This window comes from Pleurodeles waltl, chromosome 5 (assembly GCF_031143425.1).
Source record: "Pleurodeles waltl isolate 20211129_DDA chromosome 5, aPleWal1.hap1.20221129, whole genome shotgun sequence".
Lineage (NCBI taxonomy): Eukaryota > Metazoa > Chordata > Amphibia > Caudata > Salamandridae > Pleurodeles > Pleurodeles waltl.
Window position 1 is genome coordinate 1,505,192,904 of NC_090444.1, and position 25,902 is coordinate 1,505,218,805.

The window sequence follows — 25,902 nt, forward strand, 5'->3', positions numbered from 1 at the left end:
TTACATAGTGGCGGTAACTACCATATTATTTTTCTACCTAATTTTGTACAGTTTGGGCCTAGCTAATGGGTGTAAGTGTTTGCAAAACTAATGTTCTCATAATGTAGCATAGCTGAATAGTGGTATTGAAAATGTTATAAATCTTTGTATTCAAGAGTAATTATGTGTGGAAGTGGCAGTTGACTTGTGTTTAGCATGTTCCACACACTGTTTTTGGCTCTGCAGATAAAGTTTTCATCAGGGGAAATATTCTGTGTAGTAGATACTAACTTTTGCAAGGAGCTTCGTGTTATTATACAGAATCGTCTCAGCATGGTAATTTCTACTTGACATAGAAAAGTGTGTGCATCAGGCATTAAGCTATGTATGTGTGCTAGTTTTGCTAGAAAAGATTAGCTGTCTGTAAAATTCCACCACAGTATGAAGGGTGCAGGTAGTATGTTCTTTTAGCACCTCCATATTGTGGTTATTTTGAGCAAATAGTGTTATTACATCCAACTATAACATTACCTTAACCTTTGTTTTTTCAGTGAAAAAATTAAGTGTGTGTGTGTAGATATATATCCTAATCCATATCTCACAATTGAAGTAAAAATGCACTCCTGCCCACTGTAGTAGTGAACAAAGAAAAGAGGAGTTGGGAAAGTCATTGTCTCGAAAGAGAACATTCTGCTAAGGCGGAGACCACAGGCAAGAGGGGCCTTTGAGCAGAGCAAGATTAGAAAGTCTCCATAATGAGTAAGAATCAAGGCCGACTCCCTATTCATTGAGCATGACCACTCCCCTTAAAAGCTGTTTAAACTCAATTAGGAGGTGAACTTAAAACTGTGGAGAACACCTGGAGTGTTCTAAAATCCACTCAGCACAAGCCTAGAAAGGACCAAGGTTGATGCAAAATATTAGAATGCTGAGAGCTGGAACATGCTAGTTCCCTAAAGGAGCAGTGCATGTTTTCTACCTTCAGTATATTTAACATGACAGGCCCCTTTCTGTTCATGTTTCTGTGGGTCACATAGTTATTTGCAAGGCCACATCAAATGCTTTGAGTACTGTTTCCTACAAGCTGCTGCAATGTTGCCTCTTGTATTGTATTAAAGTGGTAATTGCCAGAGTTCAAAATTCAGAATAACCTGGCCTATTTCCTTTGAAGGTTGGACCGGCATTTGGAAATGGCAACTCAAGACCTTGATGATGATTTTTACAGGAAATGTTCCTGGGTTCTGACACACTGTCCTGAGTATTCTATGTTAATGACTTTAGTGAAGATACCTACAATACAGAGCTAGGATTACATTTTCTTTTTCTGTTCTTTCACAGGTGACATTCCAAGCTTGCAGTATAGCAGAAGCTAGATACCTTTATGATCAACTAGCCACAATTTGTCCCATTGTGGTAAGTAGTATATCTGATCTGAGATGTCAGGAGTGTGTATATGCACCTTGACGTGCACCCATTTCTAGGTCCATATGTGTAGTTCAAGGTAAATGCCCTAAACCTCCATACAAGTGAAGTACTGCATTGTTAATAGGATGCAAAGGTTGATGACATCTACAAAATAAATGTGATTTTATTCAAATGTATGCTAATTTCTATCCTTTGTGGCCTGCATGCATAGAGGAAATTGAAACTTTCTTTGTAACAAGGTGTTTTAGGGTCCCCCCTTTCTGATGTTTCTTATTTTCACCAAAATTAAAGGGTTAATCTTATGAACGTTGACCTGTATTTCACTATCCTGGAACTCCTTTTGTCATTACTCCAGGAGACTTGCCTCTTCAAACTCTAGAAACCTATAGGCCTAACAAGAAGTCATTATGGTTGATCTATTACTGAGGCATACTGTAGTAACTGAAACTTGCTCTGCCCAGAGATAGTCATGATTTAAAAAAAAAACAATAAATGTTGCCTTGATTGCTAGGTATCTCTTGAGCTTGTGTTGCACTGAGACCAACATAAAAACCCATTACTTTTGTTCTGCATAACAATCTTCTGAAATAATTTATAGTATCTTCTGTCTCAAATATGCTGTTTTCATACATATCCCTAACCTTTCTCTTATCTTTGAGTTTCCTTCTTTTATTAATCTTAGACTAAATAACCACTTACCCTCCAATGAGCAGGCTTCCTCATTTGGTTCAGATTGGTGCTAATGCTATCCTTCCTTGAAAATATAAAAACTGCATTATTCCTCCCCCTGTTCCTCTGATCTGAGAGCATTCCTGTCCCACCTGCCAGTGTAGGTGTCTTTCCTCCTTCCCCCAACCCCGAATTGCACTAAGATTCACAAGCACAACATGTGCCTGCTCCCCTCACATCTCCCCATTCCTGTCATTGTAGCTTTATTCACATGGCCCACAAAATGCAATCTCTTAAACATATGCTGCACATTGTCACCCCTCTGCCCAGCAAATAATCCACCATTCCTTCCAAAATACCTTCTTCCAAAATAATAGGTCTCATTGAGTAGGTGCCCAGGCTCCTTTCTGTCCTGGACTGGTCGCACAACATGTGAGCGACTGCTGATCCAGCTGCCTTCTCACTGGCTTCCTGCTTCTCTCTTATCTAATTCAGATTTCTCTCTCCTTCTGCCTTTGCTCTAGTGCATTTCTCTCTCTGTCTCTTGTTCAGTCTTTAGTGTTTTGCATTTCTCATGCTTTCTTCAATGCTTTTTTTGTGTTTCTCACCCTCTCTCTTGCCATTTTGCATTTCTCACCCTCTCTTTAGTTTCTTTTTGCATTTCTCACTCTCGCTTTTCTGCCTTTTTGCATTTCTCACTCTCGCTTTGTGCCTTTTTTGCAGTCTCACTTTCTGTACTGTGCCACTTGCTTTTTGCATCCCTACTGTGCCTCTGTTATTTGCCTTTTTTCTCCCCTGATGCCAACATTGTCGTTCTTTGCTTGACCCTCCCACCTCCCCCACACCTTACCTGCTCTCCTGCTTGCTTTTCCCCACCTACTGCACTCCTGAACCCCACCTCCTAGAACCTACTTCATGGCGACTACACCACTGGCACCCTGAAGACAAGCCTATCTGCGCCTGCACCGAGCCCAGCACCAGGAACCATGACTCCTCCACCACCTCCTCACCCCCCCAACTACCCCACCATCCTCCTCTACTTCTTGAACCCCACACCTCCAACCAACACTTTTGCCACACCTCCCCTCAAACTTCGGTCTGCTCTTTCATGTGCACCCACTGCAACTTCACCTGCCAAAGCACACCTGTAAACGCACCGCCCAGCACTGCACAGACCTCCCTCCACGCCACAACAGCACTCCACTATCATCTTGCATGCATCATCCTCTGCACACATTCACTGTGCAAACACACCACCGAGCTGCGGGACCTTATCGCCACACCCCCATCTGATGTTTTTCTCACCAAGGCTTGGCTCAATCCCTCATCCACCCCTGACATCACCACAGCTGTACCTGACGGATACAATGTCACCCACAGGGTCCACATCAAGAATCCTGGAGGAGGAATCATCATCATTATCATTTACAGACACCCTCCAGTGCACCACCACACACCGTTCATGGAGCACCTTAACTTCAGGCTTCAAACTGACGGCAACTTAACCATCAGAGGCACCTCTGCCTACCGGCCCCCCGGGACCGTGCCCCAGCTTCTGCAATTCTATTACTGACCTCATCACTGTCATCGCCTATGACTCCAGCGACTTCATATTTCTTGGGGACCTCCGTTTCCAAACCGATTATCGTAGCAACACTAACACCGGCAGCCTCCTTGAATGAATGAACAACATAGGACTCAACCAACTCGGCCACAACACCACTCACACTGCAGGACACACTGGACCCCATATTCACCTACAGCAACCGCATCAAGTACAACCACATCACCAAACTCAGCTCGACCAACCACAAAATGACCCATTTCAATGTCACCAGCCCACACACCATCATCCATGCTCAGCAGAATGCTCCTCCACTGCTACTAGTGCAAAATTATCCAAGACCCAAAGGACCGATTCCCTCAGTGGCTCCAGTCCCGACATGCCAAAACCCTTGACCAGAGTGTCAGGAACTTCAGGTCCTGGATCACAAACTGTATTGACAACCCCCATCAATGTCAGCAACCACAGGAGATGCACAAAACAGGCTAGATGGTACACCTAAGAACTTAGAGCAGCAAAATGCATCTGCAAACAACAGGAAAGTAGATGGCGCACTAGCAAGGACACCACCAATCGAACATCCTTTAAGACCTCGCTAAACCTCTACCACTGGCTACTGAGGGAGAAGAAGAGACACCCTAGCTGCTCGCATCGACTCCAGCTCTAACCACAGCGAGGAGCTCTTCAACATTGTCTGGGAGTTTTCCAACCTAACACCCACATAGAACAGCATTACTCCCTCCCAGGAGCTCTGTGACAGCCTCATCAATTTCTTCCACATCAAGATCTCCACCGCCAACAAAAACTTCAAACCCCAGCCCAGGGCCTACAGACTTCCTCAACCTAAACATCCACACCATAACTAGCACAGACCACTGACTAACCATATGAAAACTGTTCACATCCCATGAAACTGCTGCCATCATAAATTCCATCCACTTAGGGGCTCCTAATATGACCCCTGCCCAAACCACATCTTCAACCATGGAAGCAACAGTATCAGCCACAAACTCACCTTGCTAATCAATATCTCAATAACCATGTGCACGTTCCCAGAGGACCTGAAATGTGCCAAGTTAAAACCTCTAGTGAAGAAGCTGTCAAATGACCCCAGTGAATTCAAGAACCACCGTCCCATCTTTTCCCGCCAAGTTCCTGGAGAAAGCTATCAACAAACAACGCTACAAATAGCCTGAGAAGAACCATTTTCTCAACTCCTTCCAGTTCGGATTCTGCAGCAATTACTGCACAGAGAATGCCCTGATTGCTGCCACCAACGACATCCATATCATACACAGGAAATACTCCCCTCATACTTCCCTCTCCAAGGATCCCATTGCCTCCAAAACCAGCTTCCCCTGGTGCATGATGAGTGCCACCAACTGGATGAGAAAGTATCTGGAGCTCAGCACTGATAAAACGGAAGTACTAATCTTCTGCAACAACAACATTCCTTGGTACGCTTCCTGCGGGCTCGCTGAGCTAGGACCTGGACCCTCACCATCAAGCCACCCCAGAAACCTTGGCATCATCATTTATAGCATGCTTACCATGAAGTCCGAGATCAACGCAGTCTCCTCTGCATCACTCTGCGCGTATTACGAAAGATCTTCAAGTCGCTCTCCCAGAGCACGAGACACACCGTTACACAAGCCCTCATTACTAACAGATAGGACTACAGCAACGGTCTCTACTCTGGGATCGCTGCACACCTTCAGAGACTACAGACCATTCAGAACATGAGCCAGACTCGTCCTTGACCTCCCCCGACAGACCAATACCACCCCTTACCACAAGGAGCTCCACTGGCTCCCAGTACTAAAACAAAATTCCAGTTAAAGCTGCTGATTCAAGCATACAAGGTCCTATGCAACCTAGGGCTGACCGACATCAACCACGACCTAACCTTCCACCAACCATCCAGACAACTGTGCTCCACCTCCTTCGCGATCACCCACACTCCCCACATCAACAGAAGCATGAGGGATGACACTCCTTTTCCTATCTCACAGCGAAGACATGGAATTGCCTTCCCCTGCAACTCCGGACTTCCCTTTCTCTACCAGAATTCCCAAATAAATTCAAGACTATGCTATTTGGTTTAGTCCCTCGGACTCTGCAAGCTTCTGGATACACTCTCGGTGATTAGCTGTGCCAAAACAAACGATTGATACATCTCCGAAGGCCTGCAACTCTAATTCACAACCTCCTAATGGATTATTATCGTAAAGTTCTGTGCCTTACTGTATCCTGGCTTTGGCATGCATTCAACAAAAATCTGATTGCTCTGTGCAAAGTGAGAATTTGTATCACACCTGATAGACTTAAAGTTGATTTTACTGTTGGGGGACAAAACAACCATGGGTACTGTATTGGACTGGCTGCTAGCAGCCAGCCAACACAATATTAATTGGGTACAAATCAATAAGGTTCCTCAGTAAGGTGCAACACATTGATAGTGGGTATACTTAACTTTAATAAAATATTAGCAAAAACGCATATATCAGCAATGATAGACAGCAGACTAGTCATTGGAATAACACAAGTAAAAATGTGTGTGTGTGTATAAGGTCATAAGCTGGCTGTAATCACATATGCAGTGAATTAAGGCACAAAAGTAATTCATACAAGAGAATCCAGCCTTTATCCCTAGATTCTGAGCCCAATGGCCAAAGTAGTTACTGAACGATATACAAGCGTACAATGCACTACTAGCACAACAGTAGTGAAACACGCAGTCTTGAATCCATTGCAGTGCAGTTAATCCGAGATGCAATAATGAATAGGACTTCAATAATTCAACAGAGCGGTTGCATCAATAACACTAGATTCAATAATGGATGAGCAGTAGCAGAAACGTGGCATGTATATTTATAGTGTAGTGTAGCACAATGATGGCATGAGAAAGAAACAGTCTTGAATCATGCACAATGCAGTAAATGAAAAGCAGGGTAACAATTCTATAGATTAAGATAATATGGCCCTTCTCCCCCGTAACGTAATTTATCACCGGGAAGCCCGCTCAGCTGCAAGAATCTAACCATGGGCTCTTCACCTCCTAAAACACTGCGAGTCCTGTGGCGATTTTGACACTGCTTATTGCTATTTAAAGTTACTGGGAATTTTCAGTCTGAAGACGGGAATATTCAAACATGCAAATATGTAAATTATTGAATGCTGGAGAACTTGAGTTACAGGTAAGTGCTGCCAAATTGACTATGCAAAGCACAGTGATACAATGCAGAATCCGGAATTCTTAAAGCAGTAGTCCAGTTTTTAATCTGAGTGAGCCTGCATTTCCCTTTTTAGGTTTTAAGTTTGTTTGTGATGTTAATACAATGGTATTTTCAGTAAGACCTACTGTTAGACTGATGTAACTAACTGGTTCGGTTTTCACAAACATAAAAGTCCAACAATGAAGATATTGCCTCTTGAAGAAATATTTTTTCTTATTTCAAATTCCTTTTCAAATTTGAAAAACATAGTATGAAATATACAATTTGTAAAGCACCACAGTTATGAAGTTAAGACATCAAATCTAACCTTGAGTAAGTGATGAGATGCCATACATAATGTACACCAAAATCAAATGTGCTACTGTAAAGATAAGCTGAAAGTCATCAGGGTGTAATACTTCAGATCCCTCTTCACACCAAAAGAATAAGGCTAATTCTTACTTCAATAGGTGCGCTTATTTTTTAAGTGTTGATCAATTCTTTACATTTATAGATGGCCTTAAGTGCTGCATCTCCATTCTACAGAGGATACATATCTGATATAGACTGTCGATGGGGAGTAATCTCTGCTTCTGTGGATGACCGAACACGAGAGGAACGAGGGCTTGAGGTCTGATAATTTTACTTATTATCTTTCTTTCCAGTGCTCAAAAACATTTGGTAACCTGTGTTTTTAGGTGATTCGCGTTACCCCATTACATTATTTGTATTTCAGAGAAAAGTTTTGAATATGAAAACAGGCCCTCTGGAGTTAATATCAACTTATACTACATTTGTGATGATGTTATATGCCACCTATTTTGTAACTACTGTTTTTCTGTTGAATATTTGTTTTGATTGCAGCTTGTATAACCCCATGTTTTCTTATTTAGCCACTGAAGACCAACAAGTACAGAATCCATAAATCCCGATATGATTCAATAGATAGCTACTTGTCTAAGTGTGGTGAAAACTACAATGACATCGAGTTAACTACAGATTCAGAAATTTACAAGCAACTGGTAAACGATGGTAAGCCTGCCTTCTTAATGTGATCCAATCTATTTATCCCTGGCCACGCTTTTTATAGCACTGAGCATGACCACATCATGTCTAGATTTGTATTCAGGTTTCTTTGCCAAGTATTCCGAAATTTCTCTCTCCCGCACAGTATATTGGCAGTATGGATCTAAATGCAGACTGTTGAAATGTAAAAAACGAATTTACTCTACATATTTGATGCTGTAACTTAGTGTTTTATACTAGTTTTCCTGTTTAACTCTATTTGATTTTCTTTTATTCATTTGTGTATTCCAAATGTTCAGTATTATGTATAAATGTAGAACATGAACATAATATTTAATTACTCATTTAGTAACTTTGTGTGTCTGTTTTTAGGCATCGATCATCTTCTTGCACAACATATTGCACATCTTTTTATTCGAGACCCTCTTACTTTATTTGAAGAGAAAATATGTCTTGATGATGATAAGGAGTCAGATCATTTTGAGGTATGCTGGGTCATTGTTATGAGATTTAAATGACATTTAAGTGTGCTCACTAAAGAGGAATGACCATTCCAAGTGTATGTAATATCTGCTCATGCATTGCATGTTGGTGAAAAAACATACCCTAACTTTCCAAGTTGAGTTTGTTCGATGGCATGTGTTGCTTTAGATACACATGCTTTGCATAAGTCTGCCATCTAGTGTTGGCCTTGGAGTGTTGCAAGTTGTTTTGTTTGAAGAATGTTTTCGAGTCACGAGATAGTGATTTCTCGTCATGGTGGTATTGCGCATAGGCAAACAGGGGAGAGGCAGCAGGCTCATAGGCAACGCACCAATCCCTATGAGTTCCCAAGTGTCCACGACAGAAGAAAGAAAAGTAATTGATTATACTGTTTATAGTGTGCAGCTCCACCAAGGCTCCTGCTGCGGAAGGATCTTAAGAGGTAAAAGGAACCCCAATGGTAAAAACTATGAAGGCAGTGCACCACTAGATCAGCAATTATTTATATACAGTATAAACAGAGTCCAATTCTCTTATGATAATGAAGAGCCAAGTCTTCTGTTTATTTCTGTCCAATTCCAAAGCATTTATTTTCACCGCAGTCTTGTTTACAGCATGAGGTACATAGTAATGACAGCCAACGCGTTTCACCCTTCAACAAATGGCTTCTTCAGGGCTGTAACGTAACATGATACAGTGATATAAGAAAAATAATTCAAAAAAACAATAATACAAAACATACAAGCAACAACTAAATACATAACAGAAACATGCGACGGGACATAGAAGTGCGTAAACACAAATAAATCCAAGTAAGCATGATACTGAGATTCTCTAATATACAAAAAGTATAGTGTAGTGCGAGGAACTAGCAAAAAAGTAGGTGCATAACCAAGATATGAAAAAGTCAATCTATAATTGGATAGAGTGCAACAAATACGATGTGCGGAGGAGAGGAACATCTTACCCAGTGTAAAAATAATGTTAGTACTCAAAGATAGAGTGAGGGTAAATTTCAAGAGCAAATAAGCGTACCTATATGTTATCCAGTCGGTCATACTTGATAATATTCTTTATAGCAGATATTCATAATGTGCCTAATAAGGAAAAAAGAGGGGGGGAAAAGTAGAAAGTAGGAATAATGAGGGTCAGTTATATTTAGCAAAATAAAGACTACAACCATAAGAGTCCTGTTAAGTAAAAATATGAAAAATATAACCAGTCATTAACTCCCATAGATAGATTAAAGTCAATTAGGAAGAAAAAACAAAGAAAAAATAAATGGAGAAAAAATAATAAATTGCTCACTGATTACCCATGAATAAAACGCTTAATGTAGCTAATATGCCATTATCGAACAGTCAATATAGCGAAACATCAAAGGTTTCAAAATGGCTTGCACCACAAGTATAAGTAAGCAAAGTGGGCAAAAAGTGTCTTACCCAAAGGTGGATTTAAAGTGTCAGCAAAGTGAAATCCATGCCCGTTATTAACGTGAAGAACCGATCATACCAAACGAGATCCGGCAGCACAACGGCGGCCTCAAATTGTCAATAACGCCGTCGTCCACATAGTGATTCATGTTTTGTAGATGATGGGCAAAACCCGGGAGCCCGGGAGTAGCGGGCAGCAAAAATAAAAAACGGACTACCCATTGCGGCCATCTTAAAGGTATTTGGACAAACGTTCCCATTGTGTCAAATAACGAGCAAATGAGATGCGGTAAAAGACCAGTCACATCAAAAATCGAGGTCCAGCAGCACCACACAGGCCCTATTCTATGAGTGGCGCTCTTATTCCCTATGTTGTTCGCATTACATTAGTAATAGACAGAACCACATTTTTTTTTTAATATGATATAAAAATAAAAGATGGACTACACACGGCAGCCATCTTGGAAGTATTAGGAAAACGTTCCTGTTGTGTTAGGGAAGAAAAAAGGAAAACACTGAAATAATGGTAAAAAGAAAGTCGGAGGGGGGCAAGGAACAGCCACATATTTACATGTTTCATATGTGCTTGACTTATTTTTAGGACCAAGTAAGCACAGAGTAAGATCTATGTACATGTTTCATCAATAGGTAATTTAGACATAATAGTCACATAGAGATTTTTACAAATTTTAAGAGTTATTAACAATAAATCATGCCAAAACACAAGAATTAGAGCATGTTAGAACATGATAAAGTAACACAGTATCATAAGGAATAGTGGAATTCATGATCTGTGTTATGGCCCAGCTCCACTGCACGTAGGCAGCAGATCCAGGCTGCTTCCTTTTGGCTTAATTTTAGTTCTCTATTGCCTCCTCTGGGATTAGGGGGAATGTGGTCTATGCCTTGGAACCAAATAAATGTGTCATGAGGGTGAGTCAGTGTTATGTGAGATGTGAGTGGATATTTACTGTCATTATTCTTGATAGCACATATATGTTCTTGTATTCTAAATTTTAAAGACCTTATGGTACTTTCCACATAAATCTTATTGCATGCACATCCCAGGACATAAATCATAAATTTTGTATTGCAATTGATAAAATGTTTAATGGTATGTGTCCTAGTAGTATTGTAGCGGAAATCCTTAGACTTATCCATACCAAAAACACAAATATTACATTCATGACATATGAAAAAACCTTTTGGTTTTGTGGAGAGCCATGTAGTTGTATTTGGGACAGAGACATAACTAGGGCATAGGCATTGAGTCCATTGTTAGACTGTTTTTTCTCCGCAATCAGGTTCGGACATGTTTCCTCTCGCTCCGGTAGATCTTGGTTCCGTCTCTTTTGCAGTTTCCTTTCTGTCTTTCTTTCGACGACGGTATAGTACTTTGATTGCGTATTTCTAAGCTTAAAAGTAAAGATCCAATTCTCATTGTCTGCGTTGCTTTGATGCCCTCAAGGGCGCCCTCGCTTTTCTGGGGCCTCCTCCGTCAAGTGCTATTGAAATATGCACGGCTAATGGAACAAACTCTATTTAGGTTCTGTCCTTGATGCCACTCAAAGTTCCCACACACAGATCAACACTTGGTGTGTAACTTGTGCTTGTCCCTGGAGCATAAAGAGTAAAACTGCAACGCATGTCTTTTCGATCTAAAAAGAATCCGGGACCTAAGAGCACGTCGGTTTGAGATGGCGTCAGAGACACCAGAAGACACTCCCAACATCTTCGGAGAAGAACACGCACAAGAGGAAATTGGATATCAGGCAGTCCTCTCGATCCGAGGCTCCGAGTTGGACATTCAATGTCCGATTCAGAGTCAGTCGATCCTAGCAGCACAATATGCGAGTACTCCAGCCCCATCTTCACACATAAAGACTCCACAATCAGGTTATTGCAAGGGCAAGGGCATACCATAATGTACATATGCACACCAACCCTATCGAGGAGGATTTTCTCTTTGATACATTAACCAACACTCATAAAGAGAGTCAGTTCCTACCATTGCTGACAGGTATGCTTCGACATGCTACGGAGATTTTCAAAGAACCTGTTAGAGCAAGGATTATTGCCCCAAGGGTTGCCAAAAAGTACAAAGCAGCACCCTCAGATCCAATACTTATAAAATCACAACAACCTCCTGATTGTATTGTAGTGAGTGTAGCACAAAAGCGGGCTAATAGTCTGTAGGAGATGCTCCTCCTCCTGATAAGGAGAGCAAAAAACTGGATGCAGCTGGCAATTTGCACAAGCTTCTAATCATTGGAGAATTGCAAATGTTCTGGCACTCCTAGCAAGATATGATAGAGCCCACTGAGAAGAGATGGAGGAACTGCTGCAGTACCTTCCACAGAAAAATCAAAAAAGTGGTCAGGAGATAGTCTCAGAATCTATTCAATTCAATTAGATGTGCCATTGATGTAGCGGATACAGCAGCACATGGTGTAAATACCAGTGGTCTTATAAGAAGGCATGCTTGGCTGAGGTGCTCAGGCTTCCTGACAAAAATACAGCAGGCAGTTCTCAACATGCATTTGGATAAATAACACTTGTTTGGCCCAGAGGATGCTACCGCCATTATCAAGCTGAAAAAAGATTCAGAGACCGCTAAAGCTATGTGGGCCCTCCTAACTACACCAGGTAGGGGTAATTTTCATAGACCACAATTTAGGGGTGGTTTCAAAACCTCTACCGAGCCTTTTACCTCCAAAATCAAACAAAAAACAAATTTTTACAACAAAGGTTCCTTCAGGGGCTCTTACAGGGGAAAACGAAACAAAAAACAATAATACAAAACATACAAGCAACAACTAAATACATAATACACACATAACAGAAACATGCGACGGGACATAAAAGTGCGTAAACACAAATAAATCCAAGTAAGCATGATACTGAGTTTCTCTAATATACAAAACGTATAGTGTAGTGCGAGGAACTGGCAAAAAAGTAGGTGCACAACCAAGATATGAAAAAGTCAATCTATAATTGGATAGAGTGTGAAAAATACGATGTGCTGAGGAGAGTAACATCTTACCCAGTGTAAAAATAATGTTAGTACTCAAAGATAGTGTCAGGGTAAATTACAGGGAGCAAATAATAAGGGTAGAGGAAACGTGTCCACCTCTAGGTGTTCTATCTCAAATACAAGACAGTGATTTCTTCAAGATCCCCACAGCGCACACCTCTGCAGTGGGGGGGGGGCGCAGACTAGCAACTTTCTATCCTCAATGGTTCAATATCACCACAGATCAATGGTTTCAATCAATTATCCAATATGATTATTGTCTAGAACTAATTTCCACTCCACCAAATATTCTCCCTCGTGTTCACAGACTCTCACACGACCATCTAATACTATTAAACGAAGAGGTACAATCCCTTCTTCTCAAAGGGGCTATAGAACCAGTTCCCCTGTCTCAAGGGTTAGGAGTATACTCTTTATTTCCTTATACCAAAGAAAGATGGATCATTAAGACCAATTTTGGATCTCAGACCTCTCAACCTATACATACTTTCAGAGCATTTTCATATAGTCACTCTGCAAGAAGTTATTCACCTAACGCGGCAAGTAGATTACATGACAGTATTAGATCTCAGAGATGCTTACTTCCACATTCCCATACATCCAGCTCATTGCAAATACCTTAGACTTGTCATTGCGGGGAAACATTATCAATTCAAGGTTCTACCAGTCGGGGTAACAACCAATCCTAGGGTTTTCACAAAATGCTTAGCAGTACTGGCTGCATTCCTCAGAGGACAACATATTTATGTTTTTCCTTACTTGGACAATTGGCTCATCAAAGCCAATATCATCCAACAATGTCAGAAACATACTTGGTACACAGTAAACCTTCTACACACTCTTGGATTTACAATCAACTTTCTCAAGTCCCATCTCCAACCCTCACAGACATACCCTTATCTGGGAGCAATTCTCAGTACTCAGTCAGGGTTGACATATCCAAACTCTGCACAGATTCAATCTTTCCAAAATCTTCTGTCTCAATTACAGGAGAACCACACTTACACAGTGAGACTAGTGATGCAGCTATTAGGGATGATGGTTTCCTGCATTGCCATCGTTCCTCATGCCAAACTACACATGCATCCATTGTGGCAGTGTCTGTCACGTCAGTGGTCTTAGTCACAGGGTCATCTTCAGGATCTAGTGTTGTGACCGTCAGACTCACCGCTCTCTGCAATGGTGGAATCCCACCAACCTTTTAAAGGGGTCTTTCAAGACCCTGTGCCTCAAATGACTCTCACTACAGATGCATCAAAGATAGGTTGGGGAGCTCTCCTCAACAACCTTACAATACAAGGCAGATTGAATCCCATTCAGCAAACTTATAACATCAGTTACTTGGAGTTACCAGCAGTCTTTCTAGCTCTCAAAGCATTTCTGTCCCAACTCTCCCACAAAATGCTTTTAGCCAATACATACAACATGACAACAATTTATGAACATCAGGGTGGGGGGGGGGGGGGGTCTTGCGGGAGGGGTTCACTAATCTGTTGTCCCTTCTTTGCGGGAGGGGTTCACTAATCTGTTGTCCCTTCTAGCTCAGTCAATTTAGAAATGGGCCATTCACAATCACATTCAGTTACAGGCAGAATATTTCCCAGGAATGGACAATCAGTTTGCAGACCTCTTGCGCATGATTAGAATAATGAGCAATGCAAAAAGCAGAATTGTAAAGATGAGAGTTGTGAATTCAAAGACTCCGACCATCTTGCAATAAACATGAAATGTAAAAGCCCTAGTGTAGAGAACCTAGGGCTACATGGATGTAGCATTTTGACCATCGCAAACAACGAATCGGGCTGTTTACATCGTGCAAAATGCACTTTGCTATGCTCAAACCCATTTTTGCGATTCGGTAAACTATTAACCGAATCGCAAAAAGGGATTGCGAGTCGCAATTAGGAAGGGGTGTTACCTTCCTAATTACGACTCGCAGTCCCATGTATGATTGTTTTGCGACTGCATTCGCGAAAACAATCGCAGTTAGCACCAGTGTCACACTGGTGCTAACCCATTCGCAAACGGGAAGGGGTCCCCATGGGACCCCTTCCCCTTTGTGAATGGCAGTATAAAAGAAATTTCAGAGCAGGCAGTGGAAAAAATGTAACAAAAACGTTTCATGTTTTGTTTTTGAAATGCATCTAATTTTCCTTTAAGGAAAACTGACTGCTTTTAAATAAAGCAGTTGTTTTTTGTAATGTTTTTTAAATGCAGTCACAGACATGGTGGTCTGCTGTCTCCAGCAGGCCACCATCCCTGTGAGGGTGGCCATTCCATATTCATGAGGTAGGGCATTTGTGACCCCCCCCTTGCGAATCGCAAACTGTGTCATTGACACTGTGCAACATAAGGTTTTGCGACTCGCAAATTGCGAGTCGCAAAACCAAACTTTCGTACATGTAGCCCCTAATCTCTAACCTAACAAGAGCTTGGTGTGATAAACCTAATCTGCCAGTACCAGGTCCGTGAGAAGCGCCCCCGCCAATCCTTGTTACCTTGGACTGAGGTCTCTTAGTCTTTCATGGTGTCATGAAGGCTGATTTCTGCAACAAGGTGTCTTGCAGCATAGATGGCTTTGATGGCACCTCATAGGAAACTCTTGGATAACCTTGTGAGATGTGTTTATGCATATCTTGTAGCACCCCTGACGCAGGTATGTCCCAAAACAATAGATAAGGAAGCATACTTGTAGCAGCAGTTATGTAAACAATCCCAAACAAATATACTTTAGGTTCCTGTCACACGTAGGAGAAAGGGACATGATGTGAATACATACGTACATTACTTGATTTGATAATGACGCTTTCACAGAGTGGCACTGATAATGCAAATCAAAACATTTTTATTACCATAACGACGGCAGCCATCTTAAAAGAAATAATAACATAAATGGACTAAAACAGAGCATGCTAAGTACAGGGGGTACAGGCCTGAAAGCCAAAGGGATAAGCTAATCTCCTGCTTCCCAATAAGAATGACTATGGATTCACCACACTACTCCCTTTTGTGGCACTTCCCTGTAAGCAAACAGCAGACTTGGAAGCAAGACATCCCATCTCCTTATGAGTTTTTAAGGGAGTCCTCCAATCGTGCCTTTTAGGGTTTGGTTAAACCTTTCAACCAACCCGTTTGTTTGTGGATGATATGGTGTAGTGAACTTACAAGTCTCACCACACTCCTGCCACATGTGTTTCAGGTATGCATATATGAGGTTTGACCCTGTGTCTGATACTACCGCCTTGGGGAACCCCACTCTGCTAAAAAATAATACCCAGGAGGGTTTTTGAAACTGCATGGACAGTAATGGTCCTAAGGGGTATCACTTCAGGATATCTAGTGGCATGATCTACTACTGCAATGATATATCCATTTCCTAATGCTGTTTGATAGGACAAGGGCACCATCCATTTCCATCCTTACCGTTTCAAAGGTTATCCCAACCACAGGTAGTGGAATTTAGGTGGCTTTTAAGTGGTCAACTGCATTGCCACTGACTTGGCAGGTGACACAGGACTTGCAAAAGTCATTCACTTTCTGAGACATTCCAGGCCTGTAAAAATGGTTTACTATTCTGCTTCTAGTTTTATTTTGGGGCAAATGCCGAGCTAGGGGAATGTCATGGGCTAGAGTGCCGAAAATCTCTCTGAACTGTTGAGGTACTCCCATCCTCCTGGTTGCACCATGCATGAGATCTCTGGCATTAGTGAACAGGAGTCCATCCTCCCAATAAACCCAGTGGGTACGACTGACGCTACTATTTTCTTCCTGTGCAACTTGCTGCCTAATACCTTCAAGAGTGGGACAGGACAGGTTCTTTGTCCCTGGCACAGTTCCTTCCTAGAGGGTCACCCAGGGACCAAGAGCACTGGGTGCAAAGGCCTCAGCTCTTCAGGCTTGGTTCCCTTTGGGAATAAGAAGTCCCCTTCCTGAGAAGAAGGGTTCTGACTTGGTATCTGTTTTGAGGCTGGCTCCCCAGTCTTCCTGCTTTTTCTCTTTCGGGGTTGGTCCACTGTTTCAGGATCCAATGCTCCTTTTTCTCTCTGAAGTGTGCACTGTACCATAGTCTTAAAACAAGCCTATTCTGGAATGTCAAGCATGGCTGCATGGGTCTTCAGTTCTACTTCTGCTCAGGAGGAATGCTTCTGGTCATTTCCAAGCAGACACTCTACTGGGATGGATGGGGATGCAACCATTTCTTGACCTACTACCTCTTTTTGACCTACTACTCACCCCCCATCAAATGTTACCATAGCCATGGGATGGAACTTTATGTCATCGTCCGCATTGGTGAAATAAGTCTCCCTTACTAGGAACTGATGGGAGTGGACCATGTGTCCCTCAGGGCTTCAGGGTTTTCCCCATTAATCAAAGGGCGCTGCCTCTGTTTTTGCATATTACTTGGCCAGACAGCCAGGATAATTCTACCCCTCCCTCTGTGACTAGGGTTGCCTCGGTCGGTTCATTGACATGATCAGGCCACAACTTTGATCCCATAACGAGATTAGCAGCTGCATTTACTGCAGGTTGACTAGAGACATTCTTTTTGTTTTTATAGCTAGAATCTCCAGTTTGGCGCCCTCTCTTCTTGAAGTCAGAGCACCAAGCCTTGTTGGGTTCAAAGTTCTTTCCTTTGTACCCACCCCTAGGCTGTGGGGAGTCTTTGGGCACACCCTCCTGTGCAGGCTTTTGGGACCTTGAAGACTTTATTTTTGTTTTGGCCCCCATCTTTCTCTTGGGGGCTTTTTTTGGTCTCTTTGTTTTGGTTTCCCCCACCAGTGGTAATCTTGGTTACCCTTGTCTTGGCCCCATGGTCTGCTTTCTTCCCCAATGATAAAAGAGAAAGTGAACCTAAATCTACCAGGTATTGATGTAGCTTCTCGTTGCAACAATAACTCAGCAGATGCTCTTACATGAATAGGTTATACAGCACATCATAATTGTGTACCTTGTTACCACCTAACCAACCACCAAACATTTTTACTGACTAGTCCACAAACACAACCCAAGTTTGGCTTTGTGTTTTTTTCGAGCCCCCCTCAAATTTACGAGGTACTCTTCAGTTGCAAATCCAAAGCCCTGAATCAGTGTACCCTTCCAAGGGCATAGGATTTAGAATCTGCCTCATTCGGTGTCAGGAGCCCATCCCTGCACTTTCTTGTGAATAACTCCCACAAGAGTGTGCCCCAATGTTTTTGTTAAATTTCCCACCCAATACAGGCTCTTTCAACGGTAGAAAACCATTTCAATATATCATCCCTGCTGGAAGCTGGCCTGGTGTGTGGTGAGCACCTATGGTGTTATCACCTTATACCAGGTCCAGGTATCCCCTATGAGTGAAGTGTAGGCAGTGCCTAGGAAGCCAGGGCTCTCTAGACGTAGCTGTGGATGAGCAGCCAAGACTTATCTAGGAGACATGCTAAGCTTATGCAATACCACTATAGTCGCACAACACTTACACACACGAAAGAACCACACATAGTTACAGAAATAAAGGTACTTTATTACAATAAAATAATTACTAAAATACTTTATAGGCAATATCCCAACTAGAGGTAAATAAACACACTATTATATAAAAATTAGCAATCAGTAAATAGAATAGACAGCATTATGCATTGGTAAAAGCAGTAGCAAACAGTGAGGGCCCTAGAGGGGACCAAACCATACACTAAAAGTGGAATGTGAAAGGCAGTCCCCCACCCAAAAATGTGGAATCAGTAGAAGGGAGCTGTGGAACTAGGAACTCACAAGAGGTGAGTACCAGAGTGACCCCCAGTGACCAGGAGAGGGGAGGTAAGTACATGGCTTTTCCCAAGCCCAACAGGAAGACTTTGGAAATGAATTGTGAAAGATCCAGACAAGTCTTGAAAAATTCAAAGGTGGATCCTGACAGAAGAGGACCTGCAAAGGAAGGGGACCAAGTCCAGTTCAAGTTGGGAGTGTCAGGTTGTGAAAGGAGCCACTACCCACCCTTCTGTGGATGCAGGACCAGGTCGACAGTGGACGAAGAAGGTCAGCAGTGCAGCACAGGAGCTGAAGAGTAGTCCCAGAATTGATGCAAGGGATGTCCCACGTCCACGGTTGTGATGCAGTTGGTTAGTGGTGCTGGAAAACACCCAGCAAGCTTTGACAAATGAATGAGTCAGAGAAGAAGGTTTTGCAAGGCTGAAGAGGACCAGCAAGGTCTAGGGGACTCATCCCAAGGACTGGAGTCCAGGGTAACCTTCAGCAGCTGGTAAAGTCAAGAATAGGAGGCAGCCCCCACAGGCAACCCACTGGCAGCAGCCACAGGAGTCGCATTAAGGCCCTCTCAGCACACCTGAAGAGGAGTCCCATGTTGCTAGAGCAGCCGGCAGGAGACTGCTTTGTAGGAGGGAGTCCTGGAGGCCCGGCCTAGATGGAGCCTGAAGATCCCTTGGAGGAGGAATGAACAAGCCCTGGTAGCTGCAAGAGTCATGGTGCACAGGGGTACTGTCCTGCAAGAAGAGGCAAGGGCTTACCATCTCCCAAGTTGGACAGCTGGTAGACCACTCCAGACCGCCACCACCTGTGATGCAGGATCCACACAGTTCCAGAGGAGAGCAGATGCACGCAGCCAGTCGTCTTTGCATTTGGTACCCGCAGATGCAGAGGACTGACTCCTTCACTCCAAGGGAGATTCCTTCTTACTTCTTGTGCAGATTGAAGAGAATGCACAGCCGGGGAAATGTGGCAGTTGCTAGAAGAAGCCGAAAAAACAGTGTTGCACAGCAGAGTCATAACGAAGTTGCAGATTCTTGGTTTCTGAAGATTCCAGTTGCGGTTCCAGTGGCCAGAAGATGAAGTAATTGATCCAGAGAAGTGCTGGTGGAATCTTGCACTTTGAATCCGAGGACCCACTCAGGAGGGAGAGAACCCAAGTAGCCTAGGAAGGGGTATTGGTCACCTAGTAGGGTGACCACCTATCAGGAGGGGGCTGTGATGTCACCTGCCTGACCTGGCACTCACATGCTCCAAGGGGCCTCTTCCCACCTTGGATTCAAGATGGCAGAATCAAGTGGCTGCCTGAAGAAGCTCAGGGCACCACCCCTGGGGTGGTCATGGACAGGGGAGTGGTCACTCCCCTTTTCCATTGTCCAGTTTCGTGCCAGAGCAGGGACAGAGGGAGCCCCTGGACCGGTACAAACAGGGTTATGCACGGAGGGCACCAAATGTGCCCTTCAAAGCATACCGGTGGCTTGCGGAGGCTACCCTTCCCAAGCCATGTAACATCTATTTCCAAGGAAGAGGATGTTACCTTCCTTTCCCACATTATTTCCTTTGTTCTGCCTTCCTCTGCCTGAGTTAGTCCAGAAAACCCCAGAAGACTAGTAGGAGCAATGCTTGGGGTCCTCTAAGGAGCCCCCAGAGTGGATGGAATCAAAACAACCAATACTGGCAGCAGTATTAGGGGATGATTCTGGCATGTTTGATATCAAACATGTCCAGGTTCGGAGTTACCATTATGTAGCTGGACATAGGTATTGACTTGTGTCTAGTACGTAGGTAAAATGACTTCCCTGCACTTACGTAGTCCAGTGTAATGGAGCTGGGCACCTCTGCTCATGCAGGGCTGCTCTCACACACCAGTACCTGCCCCTTACCCTCTGAGCTAGGAGGGCCTACCATAGGGGTGACTTATAGTGCCTTGGTGCAGAGGCCTGTAATGTAACAGTTCATGTATCTTTTTACACAGGCTGCAATGGCAGGCCTGCAGAAACGTTTTCCTTGGCTCCCATGGGTGGCACAATACATGCTGTAGCTCATGGGAAACCCTGGTGTCCCAGTGCCCAGGGTACATAGGCACTGTGTACTAAGGACTTGCATTGGGGCATCAGTATGCCAATTGTGGGGTGTGCAAAGTCCTAAGCAGCCAAATTTAAAGGGAGAGAGCACAGTCTGGTTAGCAGAATCCCAGTGAACACAGTCAAAACACACTGACAGGCAAAAAGTGGGAATAACTATGCCAAACTATCCCCTTCTGAAAAGGGAGGGACAACTCCTTTTGGGAGTTTAAGATTGAAAGTTCTTCTTTCTTTAAATACTTGGATGCTGCCACCAGAGATGGATCTTAGGTCCATCTCTTTTCTGTTTGCTTCAAGCTCCAAAAGCGGAGTCTCGAGGTCCAGCCTTTTGGTCTGCTTAGCTAAAGCCACGTCTTCTTCTGTTGGTGCACTTATCCACCGGGAAGAGGCCCTGCCCTCATCCCCCATTGCCCAGTGTTTTCCTTTCCATCGGAGATTTCACCATCTACTTCCTCTGTGGAGTAGGCTTTTTCTAGATGAGCTACCAGAAATCTATGATTAACTTTGGCATGTTTTTCAGTAGGAATTTTGTACAGCTTGCAGAGCTTCCTTGACTGGGCATAGTTGTATGCCGTGTAAGGGGCCAGGCTAAGCTCCCTGGTTGCCCACATCTGACATATGCTAATAAAGTGGGGCCTTTTAATAAATTTTGAAACCCTTTTAGGATATTGACAACTAAAGTAAGGGCTCCTAAACTCTAACTGGGGCCCTAGCAGTTAGTTTAAAATTTTGCAAAAAGTCTAGCAAATTGAAAAAAAAAATGCAGATAAGCTAAGGACAATTTGGAAAGTTCTTCATGTGCTCACAAATTGACAAAGTGATATCAGCATATGCAAAGTCATTATCCCACTGCTGAGATACCAAATGTAAGACGCTGGCTCTCTACGTAGTGTGCAAATTCAGGCACTATGTACAGAGTCTGGCCAACCACACATTGGTTTACAGAGGTAACAAGTAGACCACATAATGCTCTAATTTTTATGGTAGCTTGGTCGAACAGTTTAGGCAAATCTTGGACAAGAGCAAAGCATTTGTTGTACTCAATAAAGCAAGACTCGAGAACAAACATAATTCATGTCTTTATAAAATATTTAAGACCACGATCATCAAAATTGGGTAAGTACTTTTTAAGTTAGGTTTTTTCAAAGTTTAGCAAAAAAAAGTATTTTTGTGCGTAATTACACACCATAGGAATCAATGGGAGAAAACTATAAAAATGCATATAAAGTCAAACAATGTGTTTACCAATGTCTCCTTTTGCATATAGGTCGAGGTCGTCGAGTAGTCCTGTGGAACAGCTGGAGGAGTTTAGGCGGTTTCCGGTTTTGGCGAGTAAAGGTGCTGAAAAGTCCTTTGAGCTGGTGCAGTACCACTGCAGGAGCTCACTTGGAAAAGCAATGCACAGATTAATTCAAGGTGAGGCTGGTGGTTCCCTTTGGAGTGTAGAGTCGCAAGGGGTGGGGGGGGATCCTTAGAGCACAGCTGTTCTCCAGTGCAGGGCCCAGGGAGGCCGTGTGCAGAGCAGGTGGATAAGCCAAGAGCTGTGCAGAGGTCCCCTTGGCAGCAGGAGGTAGGTCACTTCGAGGATCGCTTGCAGATCAGCAGGGCCATTCTGGTGGGTGGTTCTGGTGGTTTCTGAAGTCCCTCGTCTGGGGCTTCCTTCAGGTCCTTTTGAAGTCTGGATTGGACTTTCCTTCTTGGTGTGCGACGTTGAGTGTTGGAAATGGCCTCTCTGAAATGTCACCCCAAAACTTTATTTTGCCTTTTTCCTTTTCTTTTTCTGGCCTCAGTTTTGTTGGCTTCAAAACTCTGGACACTTTACCACTGCTAACCAGTGCTAAAGTACATGTGCTCTCTTCCTAAAAACATGGTAACATTGGCTCACACCCAGTTGGCATATTTAATTTACTTGTAAGTCCCTAGTAAAGTGTACTACATGTGCCCAGGGCCTCTAAACTAAATGCTACTCGTGGACCTACAGCATTTATAATGCCACCCACATAAGTAGCCCCCTAACCATGTCTCAGGTCTGCCATTGCAAGGCCGGTGTATGCAGTTTCACTGCCACTTTGACTTTGCATATAAAAGTACTTGCCAATCGTTAAACTCCCCGTTTTCTTCATATAAGTCATCCCTAAGCCAGGCCCTAGGTAACCCATAGGGCAAGGTGCTATGTAGATTTTAAATGTCCTGGTAGTGGAAAACTCCTAAACTTCACTACTGTGAGGCCTGCTCCTTTTATAGACTAGCATTAGGGCTGTCCTCATATAAGTTTTAAGTGGTATACTCTGACCTGAAAGGGGTGACCACGTCATATTTAGTATGGCCAGAATTGTGATAGAAAATCCTGCTTATTGGTTAGGTTGGATTGTATATTATTATTTTACAAATGCCACTTCTAGAAAGTGAGCATTTCTCTACACGTAATACTATCTTGCCTTACAGCCAACGTCTGGGCTGGGCTGGTTGACAGCTCCTTTGTGCATTTCACCCAGACAAAAACATACGCAGGTCACTCAGTCACACCTGCAGTCACCTGCATATTGAATGGGTCTTCCTGGGCTGGAAGAGTGGAGGGCATGACTCTTACATTTCAAAGGTTAGTGGCTTGCCCTCACACAGTGGACTGCCAAACCCCCTACTGGGACCCTGGCAGACATAACTGTACTGAAAGGGGTACTTGTGCAATTCCAAACCACTCTTTGAAGTCTCCTCCACTTCAAAGGCATTTGTGGTGTACAAACCGGGTCTCTGACCCCCCCCCCAACTGAGACACTTCTGGACCTGAACCTGCAACCTGTCAAGAGGAACTGCCTGGCTGCCCAAAGGACTCATCTGGACTGCTTTGCAGTGAAGGACTGCTGCCCTGCTGACATCTGACTTTGCTGAGAAGTGCTTTCCAAGGGCTTGGATTGAGTTTGCCTCCTGTTTTCTGTAGTCTCAGGGCCAAAAAGACTTCATCTCTTCAGGAAACTCCTTCTACACCGAAAATCCATGTACAGCTTGACGGAAATGAAGCACACACTGCCTTGTGACTGAGAAATCGTCAGCCAAACCGGAACAAAGCAGCCCGAGTGGAAATTCGATGCAGCGCCGTACTTGCAACAAAATTCAATGCACCGCTCTACCGGATTGAGACACATCTGCACCGGAACGATGCAGCTGATTCCCCGGGTGGAAAAGCGATGCAGCGCCTGCAGTAAGACATAAGATTCAATGCATTGCCCTCCCGGATCGACACAATGCCTGTGACTACTTCCAGCGTGCCCAGGATTTCCTGCATTGTCCCTGGGCATCAAAAGGATCCCCGCAAATGTAAATGTAAATTAGCACTTGTATAGCGCACTACTCACCCGTTAGGGTCTCAAGGCGCTGTACTCATACCGCTATGGAACCCCTCCTGGCTTTTTCCCTGTGAGGCACCCACTCCTGAGCACCCCCAGGGTGAAGCCAGGCATCCAAGCGCTGTTGGGGCCGTTGTGGAGATTAAGCAAGCTATTGCCCAGAGTTGCAGAGTGGGACCCATGAATTAGATTAGGCACCGAGGCGAGAATTATCTGGTCAAGGGGAATTGAGCCCAAGACCTGCCGAAGCGGGACTTGAACCCTGGTCTTGAGCCAGATCTCTGCTTCAGGGTCTGCCGCTCTAACCATTGAGCCACACTTCTCCATCGCAGTGAGGAACCAAAACTGCGTGCTGAAAAACAACGCAATCCCCTTGCAGCGTAGAGAGATACAGCGCAGCTTATGTGCTGTGTCGGAAAATCCGACGCACACCTTATTTTTCCACCCTTTTCCTCCTCTGCAGTCTCTGTGCGTGTTATGTTTGACGCAAACCAGGTACTTTGTGTAATCAGGAGACAACTGTTGATTTCTAATATTTAAGACTTCTTATGTTTGCAAAAGTGGTATTTCAAATTGTGCTTCTTGAACATTTATCGTTTTTTACCTTACTTTATTCAGATAAATATCAACTATTTTTCTAAACCTACATGGTGTATTTTTGTGGTGTTTTCACTGTTACTGTATGACTTATTGCACAAATACTTTACACATTGCCTTCTAATTTAATCCTGACTGCTCAGTGCCAAGCTACCAGAGGGTGGGCACAGGATAATTTGGATTCTGTGTGGCTTACCCTGACTAGGATTGTGGTCCCTACTTGGACAAGGGTGTATACCTCTGCCAACTAAAAACCCCATTTCTAACACTGAATGACTAGTACCTGGGGCTACTGCACAGTTCAGTCACTAGAGGTTGCAGTGTCACTAAACTTGGCACAAATGCAGGTTTTATTCTCACGATCTGGGAGGTGAAACTTAGTCTGGTTACGGCATCCGGTTCCTTGGTCAGCAGCTGGTCAGTGACCTGGACTTCCCTGGTCTTTGTTTTCGGAGAGTTGCTTTCACTCTGGACGAAGTACATTGGTGATTTTTGTTTTCTGATGTCCGAGGAACCTCTCCGCAGCGATTCCTGGGTGCAGCAGGCAGGGTTTGTCCTCCTTTTTTTTTTTTTCTTTGTGCAGCAGGAATGCCGTTCTCAAGCCTTGGAACTTCTTTGTTGATGGTCTTCTTGTGTCCTTGGAATCTGATTTGCTGGTCTAGGGGTGCCCACTAAATACTGCATTTAGTGGGCATTTTGGGGACTACATAGTAGTGACCAATGGGTTATCTTCTGTATGGTGGCTACCCCCACTATGTGATCACTCCCTGTGGGCAGAGGTCACTTCTCTATCCCTGACAGGCTATTTTCCTACCATTCAAGATGGAAGAAAATGAAATGGATGGGTCTGCTCATATGCAACTCATTAGGGGTGGTGCAAGCTGGGGCTGCCCACTCCACCTGTCCTTTGTGTATTTTCCCACCTTTGCTCCCACCAAAAGTGGGGGTTTGCAATGAGGACTGTGGGTCAAGTTTCAAGGGTGTTAAGCCCTTTAAAGCTCATAGGCAGGGCTGTGAACACTCCTGGGGGAGGAGGTGTTTACCACCTACCCACAAAGAGCTTTCTTCTCTGGAACCAAATGGCACAGGCTCTCACCCCAGGGTTCAGGAATCCTGTCTGGTGGTGGCAGGCTGGTTTTGACCGGCCAGCAACCATGCCAGGGTGGTTGGCTTTTGCAGGGGGCCGAAGGTGGCCCCTGGGTACATTTTGCAATAAATCCAAATCTGGTACCAGTTTTGAATTAGCATTCTGAGTTGTTTGATACCAGACAACCGAGGGTGCAGAGTAGCAATCATGTAGCTGCAAC

At 43.8% G+C, this 25,902-nt stretch overlaps 1 protein-coding gene across 1 annotated transcript in view; it reads left to right on the plus strand.

The window, feature by feature from the left end:
- The window catches only part of GCLC (glutamate-cysteine ligase catalytic subunit), a 158,454-nt gene that overhangs the window by 79,958 nt on the left and 52,594 nt on the right, over positions 1-25,902 (plus strand). The window contains exons 7-10 of the mRNA XM_069235795.1: positions 1,318-1,392; positions 7,367-7,483; positions 7,746-7,884; positions 8,251-8,363. Coding sequence (XP_069091896.1) covers positions 1,318-1,392; positions 7,367-7,483; positions 7,746-7,884; positions 8,251-8,363 — 444 coding nt within the window. The remainder of the gene's footprint in view (positions 1-1,317; positions 1,393-7,366; positions 7,484-7,745; positions 7,885-8,250; positions 8,364-25,902) is intronic.